At 37.7% G+C, this 13229-nt stretch overlaps 1 protein-coding gene across 1 annotated transcript in view; it reads right to left on the reverse strand.

The window, feature by feature from the left end:
- Positions 1 to 13229, reverse strand: part of LOC112056251 (protein polybromo-1) — a 48935-nt gene that overhangs the window by 19672 nt on the left and 16034 nt on the right. The window contains exons 11-18 of the mRNA XM_052889018.1: positions 11579 to 11826; positions 10081 to 10360; positions 6625 to 6889; positions 5671 to 5769; positions 4253 to 4414; positions 2397 to 2603; positions 1192 to 1371; positions 116 to 264 (exon numbers count right to left, since the gene is read on the reverse strand). Of these exons, the coding sequence (XP_052744978.1) occupies positions 116 to 264; positions 1192 to 1371; positions 2397 to 2603; positions 4253 to 4414; positions 5671 to 5769; positions 6625 to 6889; positions 10081 to 10360; positions 11579 to 11826 (1590 nt within the window). The remainder of the gene's footprint in view (positions 1 to 115; positions 265 to 1191; positions 1372 to 2396; positions 2604 to 4252; positions 4415 to 5670; positions 5770 to 6624; positions 6890 to 10080; positions 10361 to 11578; positions 11827 to 13229) is intronic.

Raw genomic sequence — 13229 nt, forward strand, 5'->3', positions numbered from 1 at the left:
TTTATCATTAAGGAACTCATCAATTGTAGGTCGTCAAATGGAGATGATCTCATCTCCAGACAGTGTCGCTACTGAGGATCAACTGTAGGGAGGAAACTCGGTCGTAACCCCTCACCCTCGGGCCTGAACTTGAAGTACTCCTTGACGTTCATGACGTAGCAGCGGCCGATGACCTGGTCCAGCGGCACGGTGCGGTGCGCCTCCGTCTTGAACACCTCCTGCTGCAGGAACTTGCGCGTGCGCACATGGAAGGTCTCGTGAGGCCTATAGTAGTACAAAACAATTGATTCCATGATATAATAAATTGCATAGAAGCAGGCGTTACTTTGCGGAATTTCATCATCTTGATTATTTAATGATTTATTTATTTTGCTATCATCCGCGAAAAGCCGACGAATCCATGCGAAAACGTCACCCAGATCCGACAAAATACTCTCTACGTACGTTTCACCCCGAAACCGGAGCATCCTCAGAAGGGTTCGTCGGCTTTTCGCGGATGATAGCAAAATAAATAAATCATTATATAATCATGATATAATATAGTTTTGGCACAGTCAGAAGTGGATTACAAAAATAAACCAATGTCGAATAAGGTTATGATTCACAATATTTGTCAGGACAAGTTAATTAACAAATGAAACTGTAACCAAAATAAGACCCTAGAGTGGTAGAGAATAACCTTGAGTGGAGTCACGCACTTGTGAACGTTGTGTGTAGGGTTAAGGAGTCCCTTGACAGATAACTGACAATTCCCTTTCCCACTCAAGTCACTCTCCCTATCCTTTTGGCCACATCTCCAGAAATCAGGATTCAATTGAGCGGTCGGTAGTGCAGGCCCAAATTGAAGGCAAAAGATCCAGAGGTTGATCTCCAACCCGCTGGACGGATTTAGTCAAAGTTGCAACACAATCCATAGTGGAGAGTTCCCATAATGCAGCCAATAGCCTAAAATGGAGGAGCATCGCACAGAAAGCGTCGCTCATGACAGCAACCACGACTCTGCCAAGAATGAACGATATCATCGTCGAGTGACATCTGGATATACCATAGTATATCATGGGCACGTTATCGAAGTTGGTCCACAATCGCTCGATGTGCACGAAGGCGGGTTCCTTGCTGCCCTTCTCTGGCTGGATGTGCACGAAGTAGTACTGGCTCTGGGCTCATGGCGTCTTCTGTGATCGGTCTTACCTGAAGTACACGTTGGAGTATATCATGGGCACGTTGTCGGAGTTGGTCCACAGGCGCTCAATCTGCACGATGGCTGGCTCTTTGTTGCCCTTCTCTGGCTGGATGTACACGAAATCGCCCTTCGAGTACTGGCTTGGCGGCGGCGCGCCGTTCGAACTCATCCCGTCTTCTGTGCTCGATCTGTGGCAATTTTTTTTTTTATTTATTTATTTAATAATTAAGCCACACATATTATGCAATATAATAATAATTATACAAGTTACATTTAATCTAATATATAAAATTCTCGTGTCGCGGTGTTCGAATTTGAACTCCTCCGAAACGGCTCGACCGATTTTGATGAAATTTTTTGTGCATATTCAGTAGGTCTGAGAATCGGCCAACATCTATTTTTCAAACCCCTAAATCCTAGGATAGGGTAGCGGTAGGGTAGGGGTATGGTATAGGGATAGGGTAGGGGTAGGGTAGCGGTAGGGTAGGGGTAGGGTAGGGTAGTGGTAGGGTAGGTTTATGGTATAGGGATAGGGTAGGGGTAGGGTAGTGGTAGGGTAGTTGTAGGGTAGGGTAGGGGTAGAGTAGAGGTAGGGTAGAGGTAGGGTAGGGGTAGGGTAGGGGTAGGGGTAGGAGTATGGTAGTGTAAGGTAGGGATAGGGAAGAAGTGCAAATAAATAAATTAATAAGTCAAAGCGAAGCTTGAGCGAGTCCGCTAGTTTTATTATATAATGCAAGTTATGGATACCCAGTTTGGGCGAAGCCTTTTGTCGAGTGAGTGATAAGGAGACCGGTTTTATTTTTTGTTTTATTTATCATTCATGTATTCATTTACCGCGTAATAGCATTTTTCGACAAGAAAGTCCCTTAATTTCTTTCTGAAAGCAATATCTTTCTCCCCATTTCGTATAGGGTGTGGTAGGTTATTATAAATTTTTATTAACATTGCGTATGGGCCGGAGCTGTGGAGTATTAATTTTGAAGAAGGGTAGGGGAAGGGAATTTTAATTTTTACAAAAAAGTTTTTTCTTACATATTTCAAAAATATATATGTAGGGCAGGGTCATTATTTTTAGTTGTTTGAAATACGGTTGGCATGATAAATAGAAAGAAAAAGAAAGTTTCTTTTGTACCCACATATAAAAGTATCTGTAGATGACAATATGGAGATATAGGATAACAAAAGGGGTAACAATGAGCTTAGGGGTACATACCTTGTCTCATCTTCCTCATCGTTCTCCTGCAGCAGTTTACATTGCTTCACAAGTTCCACGCTGGTGGATATGGTGTCCCTCGTGAAGCTGAGCGCCGGTGAGGACAGCGTGTTGCGACAGAGGATGTCGCGTTGCTCGATGAAGTAGGACTGCAGTTCCACCGAGTCCTCGAAGATCTGACTGTCTGTGCGGGATAGGCGACGGGCACTGAAAGTAACACCTCTTATAATAAAATTTTTTTGACGGCCTCCGTGGCGCAGTGGGATGCGCGGTGCATTTACAAAACGGAGGACCTGGGTTCGATCCCCGGCTGGGCAGATTGAGATTTTCTTAATTTGTCCAGGTCTGGCTGGTGGGAGGCTTCGGCCGTGGCTAGTTACCACCCTACCGGCAAAGACGTACCGCCAAGCGATTTAGCGTTCCGGTACGATGCCGTGTAGACACCGAAAGGGGTGTGGATTTTCATCCTCCTCCTAACAATTTAGCCCGCTTCCATCTTAGACTGCATCATCACTTACCATCAGGTGAGATTGTAGTCAAGGGCTAACTTGTAAAGAATAATAAAAAAAAAAGGACGCACAATCATGTACAAAATTTCACTTAAATACTGGCCAATTTCGCTTTGACCGTTTTAGAATTATTGGTAAAGAAAATTATACCTAAGGGCCTTTAAATGTAGTCCAATATTCAATAAAATCCCAAATTCAGAGCAAATTCAACCTTATGAATTGAGTTTAAGGTGGAATTTGCAAATGCGACTACTTCGATTGAGTGCCAAGAAGTTGTTTGACACAATCATTGAGTGAGGACGTTTTTTGGTTGACAGTTTAAGATTATTGGTAAAGAAAATTATACCATAAAGGCCTTTAAATATAGTCCAATTGAATAAAATCCCAAACTCAGAGCAAATTCAACCTTAAGGATTGAGTTTAAGGTTGAATTTGCAAATGCGACTACTTCGATTGAGTGGCAAGAAGTTGTTTGACACACTCATTGAGTGAGGACGTTTTTTGGTTGACAGTTTAAGATTATTGGTAAAGAAAATTATACCATAAAGGCCTTTAAATATAGTCCAATTGAATAAAATCCCAAATTCAGAGCAAATTCAACCTTAAGGATTGAGTTTAAGGTTGAATTTGCAAATGCGACTACTTCGATTGAGTGCCAAGAAGTTGTGTTTGGCATTCATTGAGTGGGGACGGTTTTTGGTCGCTCATTGTGCATCCACTTTTTAATGAGGAACGATGCAGAAATATAATATTTAATTATGATCATCATTAAATACCCATATTTGGTTCACTGTTGAGCAAAAGTCACCTCTCAGAATGAGAGGAGTTAGGCCTCAGTCCACCACGCTGGCTCAATGTGGATTGGCAGACTTCACACACGTAGATGATTAGGGAAATTTCCAGATATGCAAGTTTCCTCATAATGTTTTTCCTTCACTGTTTAAGATACAATATATTTAATTTCTTAAAATCCACGTAACTTATCGGCACCTTAATCGATCGATTGATTGCAATTAGGCAGGGTGATAGTTATACACGTAGTTAGTAGATGTCAGCAGTCCGCTAAAAACGGATTTTGCGGCAGGGCCGGATTAGGGAGGTTAAATACAGAAGTTACGAAGATGCTATCAGACACTGAGACGTGGCTTCATCATGTCTATTATAATAAGCTCAATCATCAACGTAACTGACCGTTCGAAGACTGCAAATATGTCTTACTGGAAGTGATAAAGCCGCTTACACAAACCTTTGTCCAGTCTGCACTTCACTAGATCGAAAGATATGGCGCGCACTTTTTCACTATTGGTGGCTTCGTCATATCTATGAAGCTAAATCAATGTAACTGACCGTTCGAAGACCGCAAATATGTCCTGCTGGAAGTGATCGAGCCGCTTGTACAGGCCCTTGTCCAGCCTGCGCTTCACCAGGTCCAAAGATATGGCGCGCACTTTTTCACCGTTGGTGGCTTCGTCGTGTTCCGGCAACTCGGCCATACTGTCTGAGTAGCATCTACAAACATTTCAAATACTTAAGAACTTCGATTTACAGACATATTTTAAGTGCTCGGGAGTATTTTCCATAACTCTAAGGTCATATTCTTTAAGGGAAATTAATTAAAAATGTTTAAGGAACATTTGTGTTCTAAAATCTCAGACCAATAATTGTATAAGACCTGCCTCGCTAGTCGTTGATCATATACTTTTCTGTCAAAGTATGTGATCAACGATCTAATGCGATTATAAAAACTGTCTCTATAGAATCGATGTTAAATAGTTGTAATCGTGCTCGTTGGTTAAAGAGCTCCGTAAAAATACCTTTTTGTGTAATTGAATTGTGTAAAAAACGGGCAAAACTTCTAGTTTAGTATAAGATATACACCAAATTGAAGCTCGTTTTCTTCAGAAAATGGCAGACAATTTTGTTCGTGACTATGAGTGCGATATAGGTCCCTTCTATAATTGGTCTGAGTCTAAAATGAATATTTTTGGAGTAAAAATATTTCTTTTACTCGTACTCGTAAATAGATTAATATTCTGTTTCTTATATCGCATCCTTAAATTAAGACCTAGCTAAACGTGTTTGATAAATATCATGAAGTAGCTTACTAGTGAAGTGCGGAGTGCCAGTTGCAATATCTCGTCGATATCGGCAGTCTTACCACTACGACTACGCATTTAAAATGCAAGGATAGATAAAGGCGTGAGTTACATGGATAGTCGGAATTATTTGAATTACTTTGTATGAAAACATAAAAAGGTTTTTATTTTGTTAAAAAAAAAAGGTGTTGACAAGTCCACTTAAAGGAGCCGAACTGCATGGCTCCTATAAGTGGACTTGTCAACACTTTAGAGTTATGGAAAAAGAAAGAAAGAAGAAGAAGAAAGAAAAGATCTTTATTTTTAAGTAATGCCACATATCACATTAATCTAAATCATCTAAATTATATCATATTATGACTTAACTGTCCACTCAAACAGTGGAGCACTAAAGAATTGCCTGTTATATGTGGCATAACCCAGAAAAAGGCCCAACTCAGCATTTTGCCGCATACTTTCAATAAAAAAAGAAGGATACAACACTGATTTTCAGTTAGGATCCAGTTCAGGTGCCGCCACGCACACAGTTCAATATTTTATGTAAACTATTAAAGACAATTATTAAGAACTAAATACAACCGAGCAACCTGTATAGCACCAACGGAGGGTCAATCTGTGACCAACTCTCTCGCAGCCTCGTACCTTGTCCATGACCTCTATTATTCTCACCTGCCCTCCTCATCCTGGTGGTTGTAGATCGTGGTGAAGAGGTTCATCAGGAGCTCCTGGACAGCGGCAGGCACGTCCGGGATGGCATCGTCATCCTCCCTGCGCAATAAAAGCAAATTTTTTTTTTTTTTATTCAAATAGCCAGTCATATCCCGTTTCCGTGGGAATACAGGTGTAAAATATATATCACGTTAATTCTTACGATAAAATAAAAATATCCTTCTGTTATATAACAAGTTTCCCAGTGTTATATAAAAACCAGTGTTTTATAAAATACCAAACGTTATATAAAATCAGTGTTATATAAAAATATCAAGTGTTTTATAAATAATCCAGTGGTATATACTCATTGCAGCATCTGCTTGGTCTGCAAACACACGAGCTACAGTATGAGTATATCTATTGTTGTTGTACTTTCACCCATTGTCTTTTATACTATTAAGTGTTAATGTTACTTAAAGTTATAGTGTTCAATAACAGTTTCTCAGTGTTATATAACAGGTTTCCCAGTGTTATATAAAATCCAGTGTTTTATGAAATACCAAGTGTTACATAAAAACCAGTGTTATATATATAAAAATATCAACTATTTTATATACAACCCTATTACCAGTGTTATACTCACCGTGCATCTGCTTGGTCTGCAAGCGTACACGCTGCAATATGAGCCAGACTTTGTACATCTACGACACAGGCTCGTTGTATTTACACGCGTTGTCATATATGCATAATTGTAATTGTAATATGGAGTCTACTGTCCTAATCTTATTTACAGTTATGTTCCAATATCAAATTATACTTTACCAGTGGTATATAACAAATATCTATCTTTTATACAACATATCCATAGTTATATAAAAATCCAGTGTTTATAAAATACCAAGTGTTATATAAAAACCAGTGTTATATAAAAATATCAAGTGTTTTATAAACAATCCAGTGTTATATACTCACCGCAGCATCTGCTTGGTCTGCAGACAAACCCGCTGCAGTATGAGCGCGTCCTTGTATATCTGCGAGTCGGGCTCGTTGTACTTGCACGCGTTGTCAAACATTAGTATGAAGTCTGACGCTAGCTCGTTGACAGCGGTGTAGATGCCGTTCTTTAGCTTGTGCGCTATCTTCTCCATGTCTATGGGGTTCTTGATCAGCTCGTAGTAGTCCGGGTACTCGCTTTTGTTGGGCAGCTTCATGAATATTAGCGCCAGTTGGCGGTTTACTGAAAAAAAGAAACAATATTTATTTATTGTTCGAATACGCGTTGGCCCCTCTCTATGGAGTTCAGACCTGGACAAGCTTCGTTTTGACTTATTGACATTTGCTTCTTCCTACCCCTACCATATCCCTAATCTACCCCTACCCTACACTATCCTATCAAACTGCACACCGGTCTGAAAATTTGATCAAAAATGGTAAGTAATATAGGAGTCCACCACAGACAACTGACTCGTAATTTATATATATACAGAGTGCTGGGAGTATTTCCGGTAACTCTGGGGTTATATGTTTTATTGCAAATTAATTAGAAATGGTTCAGGAACATGTGTTCTAAAATGAATATTTTTGGAGTAAATAATTTTTTTTTGTAAACAGATCTTAAATTGTCTTCCTTATACCGCATTCTTAGATTAAGACATTATATATCATATAAGCCAAATATCACGAAGTAGCTAACTAGTGAAGTGCGGATTGTCAGTTGCAACTATCGATGTCGACAAAGTCTACAATCCACTACAATCAAAAATAAGATTTTCTTACTATGTAAAGCATATTATACTTGAAATTTTCTTAGATGACAATTTTAAACAACAATAATGGCTGACTATGAACCAAAGACAATCAGTAGGGTTGAGAAGTTAACCGCGGGCATCGTAACGATATCAAGTAGGTATCGTTATATCTGAAATAACTAAACTAAAATATCCGTTACTATACGTCATCTTAAAAAACGAATACGTTCCATATTCGTTTCGTTTTCCAACTTTTCAGTTGTGTGCATTTTAGGAAATTAAATATCATTTTAAGAATATATACACCAAGGAGAAGAAGTGAATCATGAAATACATGAAAATGTTGGATATAGTAATAATAATAATAATAATAATAATATAGCCTTTATTTCCAAGTACATAAATTACAAAAATTTTACAGTTTACATTTTTAAAAATTACAAAAGATACAAAAGTTACAAAAGTTAAAAAACATTAACATTTCATTTCATTTTGTTGGATATAGTAGCGACATTATTTCCGCATACGAATATTTTTGAAATAAAGTCAGTGGCAATTTATAATGGAAATTTTAAATTTTTAAATTGTTGAAGAAAACAATTGAGAAAAACAAAAAAGCGACAAAAATATTTTTCTATTGAATTAAAGATTATTATTTCTTTCTTTTTTTACCTTGGTTATACACCACTAGTCCAAATGACTATGTAGAACATAATTGGAATTAATGTACACTTACTGTCTGTCTCTAATTATAATTCGTAACATTTTTCTAGCTCTAGAACCTACTAAATTTATTACCGCATAATGTCATATATTCAAAAACCTTTGTACTAAAGTTTCGGCCCCTTGTATATCACTATCTCTCAAACTTCTTTATATAATATCCTAATAACTCTGACTATCACGATTTACGTATACCAGAAAAATAAAAATCTCACCATGTTGCGAAACAAAAGTAATAAATTTTTTTCCATTAGTATTTTAAATCTTTTATTTATTTTTCTGATCCAGCAATCATAATATTCAAGTCGTATTTGTGTATTGTTTTCTTTATTCTTAATTTAAAAATTTTGCAAGTGGTTGAAGAATCGGTTTATCGGTTTTTTAATAATTTTTGATCGTGCTATATAATAACAAACATTCGGGAGCACTCGCGCCGCGATTGGTTAAGCTCGGTTTAGGATGAGTTTACTGCGAGCAAAAAGTGCCACATTGTCGCTTCCATGCTCACAGTGAGGTCGTGTCAATGTTTGTTCCATATCATCATTACTTATTTGTTTCGTTTGCAATTGTTAGTCTTGTTATTTATTTGTTGTTTGGTTGTTATATTATTGCTGATTGCTGAGTAGTGTATGACTAACAATAATATAACTAACCGAAAATTCCGACTTTCAGATGGGTGGATTTTAGGTTGAATTTCATATGGATTGATTTATTTATTAGGTATATTAAAAATATAAAAAAAAAATATTATGAAAAAATACAACCGACTTCAAAATGTTAACGTACCCACGAAACTAAAAAGGGAAAGATAACATTATTATCTATTACTTAAGTCGTTACTGAAAAAAACACATGACAGACAAAAATAATGTCTGAGAAACAAAAATCTTTACGATAGGGTACACCTTCAATTAATAGATTGAATACACTGGCTTGGCAGAAAATATAATAATAATATTATTTTTCCCTTTTTTAATTTCGTGGGTACGTTAATATTTTGAAGTCGGTTGTATATATTTTTTAAAATTATTATTTGTTTTTTCTCAATTAGGTCCTTCAACAATTTTAAAATCAAAAATCTCCATTTAAAATTGCCACTGACTTTATGAAAAAATATTCGTATGCGGAAATAATGTCGCTGCCATGTCCAACGTTTTCATGTATGTAGATTTACTTCTTCTCCATGGAGTATAATATATTCTTTGGTGCTGTGTTAATAAAGATACACATTTATTTTATTTATAAGCCACAAAGGACACAAATATTAAAATTAAAAAATATGTACATAATTATCGACAAGTTATAATTTCATGTATCTTTCCCGTCTCTTCAATTCATAGACAATCTAGCATTACGAAATGTCAAATTCGCAACATTTTCGTTAATCTGTAGAAATAAAACTTGTTGTGATTTCGTTTTTAGTGAAATAAATGTGATATAATAGTTAATTACAAGCAGTTTTTATGTAATTCGCGGTGTGCGCGTTAAATGAAGTGATGTGTATATAAATGATTTAGTTTAAACGGACGGTTTGTGAGAAATATGTGAATGTCGTGACGACGGATCTTTGTTTACCTTTTTTGCCATGTAAGGAAAAAAATAGTATAGAAAGTCATGATAGCCCAGAGGATATGACCTCTGCATCCGATTCCGGAGGGTGTGGGTTCGAAACCGGTCTGGGGCATGCACTTCCAACTTTTAATTTGTGTGCATTTTAAGAAATTTAATACTGTGTCTCAAACGGTGAAGTAAAACATCGTGAGGAAACCTGCATACCAGAGAATTTTCTTAATTCTCTATTTGTGTGAAGTCTGCCAATCCGCATTAGGCTAGCATGGTGGACTATTGGCCTAACCCCTTTCGTTCTGAGAGGAGCTCAGCAGTAAGTCGAATATGGGTTCATAACGACGATGACAAACTTTCAGCCTTTATAAGATGAGGTATGGTATTTACTAACCTTTAGGATCCCTATAGTCACGTATAGCGTCGTACAGCGTCCTAAGTTTCTGCTCAAATGGCGATAACTGCTTGGACTTTGGCGTGTTTTTGATGGCCTTCAAAGAAGGTTTCTTCTCATAGTTGGTGGTGTTGAGATCTTTGAGCTTCTCATTCATGACACGCTCCAGCAGGTTCGCGTCTTCGTATATCATGGAGCCTTCCTCGTTAAACTGACGGCAGTTGGAGAACATCAGGCGGAAGTCGGAGACCATCTCCTCTATGGACGTGTAGCGATCGTTCTAGAAACATTCAATGGAATAGAGTTATTGTTGTATTTAATTTAACACATATAAATGCAAATTTTAGATGGATCTGAATAAAAGGAGAGCGACTATTTTTGGCCTAGCAATAACTTGAGATTTTTGCTTTCTGAACCAGACCTTTGTATAGATTAGGCTGCTTTTAATTTTTCTAAAATATTTTCGCCTTTTAGTGTCCGCCAGAGCATCTTTCATGTTAAGATTATAAAGAAATAATTATTGGGGATTCTGGATGAACATCGAGGGGAATTTTGGTACAATATTGCTTTGTTCAATGGTCCAGAATATCCACTGTTTTTGAACCAGAATCCTCAATTACACACTACTTTCGAGATACACCTTATAGATAATAACCTTGACATTGGCCTCAATGGTGAGTATGTCTATAGGCTGCACAAAGACGACGTAGTGTATAATTTCGGATTGTGCTACCATTGAGCAAAGCAAGATTGATCCAGAACCACGATCGTTTTTGACCTATAATCCCCATAGATCTAGACCACACATAGTGCAGTTTTTTCTAATAGTATAGATCAGGGTTTCTCAAACTTTCGGCTCCACGAACCCCTGTTAAAATTTCCAAGTGACAGCAAACACCTTAGTAACTAATGAACCCCCCCCCCCTCCCCGAAGAAAAAAATCTATTTGACTTTTGAATAAAATAAGGTTTTTATTCGAATAAAAGGTAACACATAAAGTACCAAAAGAAATGTCTTTGTAATATTTATGGGTGTGCTTGTTTCTTGTCGCAAATGGACTAGATGGATTCAATGTTAGGAGTAATTTCTGCTACCATTACGTAAATCTTGCCGCGAACCCCCTGCCGTCGAATAGGGGTTCGCGTACCCCACTTTGGGAAAACCTAGTATCTCAGACCAATTATTGTATAAGACCTGCCTCGCTAGATGTCACTTTTCTGTCAAAGTATATGATCAACGATCTAATGCGATTATAAAAACTGTCTCTATATAATCGGTGTTAAATAGTTGTAATCGTGTTCATCGGTTAAAGAGCTCCGTAAAATACCTTTTTCTGTAATAGAATTGTGTAAAAATCGGACAAAAACTTCTAGTTTAGTACAAGATATATACCAAATCTAAGCTCGTTTTCCTCAGAAAATGACAGACAATTTTGTTCGTGACTATGAGTGCGAGACAGGTCCTTCTATAATTGGTCTGAGCCTGGTATAGATGATACCTTAATATTGGCCTCAATGGTGAGCATGTCTATAGGCCTCTCGATGACGTTGTAGTACTCAGGGTACAGCTTCTTGCTCGGCTTCTCCATGAACAGCAGCATGGGCTGGCGGCCGTCCGAGCATGTGAACTCCACCAGCTGCTTGGACACGTAGTGCAGCTTCTTCTTCAGCGGGACGTTGGGTTTGGGCACCGCGGGGGACGTGGGGGACGCAGCGCTCGCTGGGATCGGGTTGATGCGGGGCCGACCTGCAAATTCCAATAGGTTACTTGACACGGTTTTTTAAGGGTCTTAAATTAAAGATATCAAACAATCTGAACTGCTAGTGAAGGTTCGCAAACTACGGCCACCGTGGGGCAGTGGTATGCGCAGTGAACTTACAAGACGGAGGTCCTGGGTTCGATCCCCGGCTGGACCGATTGAGGTTTTGTTAATTGGTCCAGGTCTGGCTGGTGGGAGGCTTTGGCCGTGGCTAGTTACCACCCTACCGACAAAGACGTACCGCCAAGCGATTTAGCGTTCCGGTACGACGTCGTGTAGAAACCGGAAGGGGTGTGCTTTCGGTTTCTACAAAGCCTCTTACCAGCCAGACCTGGACCAATTCATCCTCCTCCTAACAAGTTAGCCCGATTCCATCTTAGACTGCATCATCACTTACCATCAGGTGAGATTGTAGTCAAGGGCTAACTTGTAAAGACAAAAAAAACTACATTAAAGAGACACTAAGTCTAATACAGCATAAACATACTGTTAATTCATTTAGAATAATAATATGATATAGGGAAAAGCATATTATATAGATGGTGAACAATGTTCCGATATAATATTGTATGAGTGCACAGGAAAACCAACTGTGGTTAATTATTTTTTTTTTTTATTTATTTATTCATTTAAGTTACATTTCCATTATAATATGTCATAGATAAAATGTCATAATTATTACAAAAGGAACCCTTTGAGGGTGTTGTAACTACAAAGGAAAACTTAACTTTACTTAACATAAGATAAGTAGACAGGCGGATTTATTGTTTTTCGGTCAAAAAGTCATTAATTTTATAATATACTTTTTCAAGCAAAAAGTTTTTTAATGTTAATAAAAACTCATTAATGTTTTCCTTTTCCTTAATGTTTTGCGGTAATTTATTATATACTAGCGGACGCCCGCGACTTCGTCCGCGTAAAACTCGATGTAAACTTTTAACTACCTCTACCCTACCCTACCCCTAAAAAAAAAAGTATCCTATGTCCTTCTCCTGGCTCTAAACTACCTCCAATTTTCAGCTAAATCGGTTTAATCGTTCTTGAGTTATAAGTGGAGTAACTAACACGACTTTCTTTTATATAAATATAGATTAGATTTCATCATATAGATTAGATCACTGCTGAGCTCGAGTCTCCTCTCAGAATGAGAGGGGTTAGGCCAATAGTCCACCACGCGGGCCCAATGCGTATTGGCAGACTTCACACACGCAGATAATTAAGAAAATTCTCTGGTATGCAGGTTTCCTCACGATGTTTTCCTTCACCGGTTGAGACACGTGATATTTAATTTCTTAAAATAAATTAAAGTAAATTAAACCTCAAGTAAATTAAACTTATTTCATTGTAATGATAAGATGTTGCAATATCGACTCTCGAATAAGAAGCATTT

The sequence above is a fragment of the Bicyclus anynana genome, chromosome 24, assembly GCF_947172395.1.
Source record: "Bicyclus anynana chromosome 24, ilBicAnyn1.1, whole genome shotgun sequence".
Classification (NCBI taxonomy): Eukaryota; Metazoa; Arthropoda; class Insecta; order Lepidoptera; family Nymphalidae; genus Bicyclus; species Bicyclus anynana.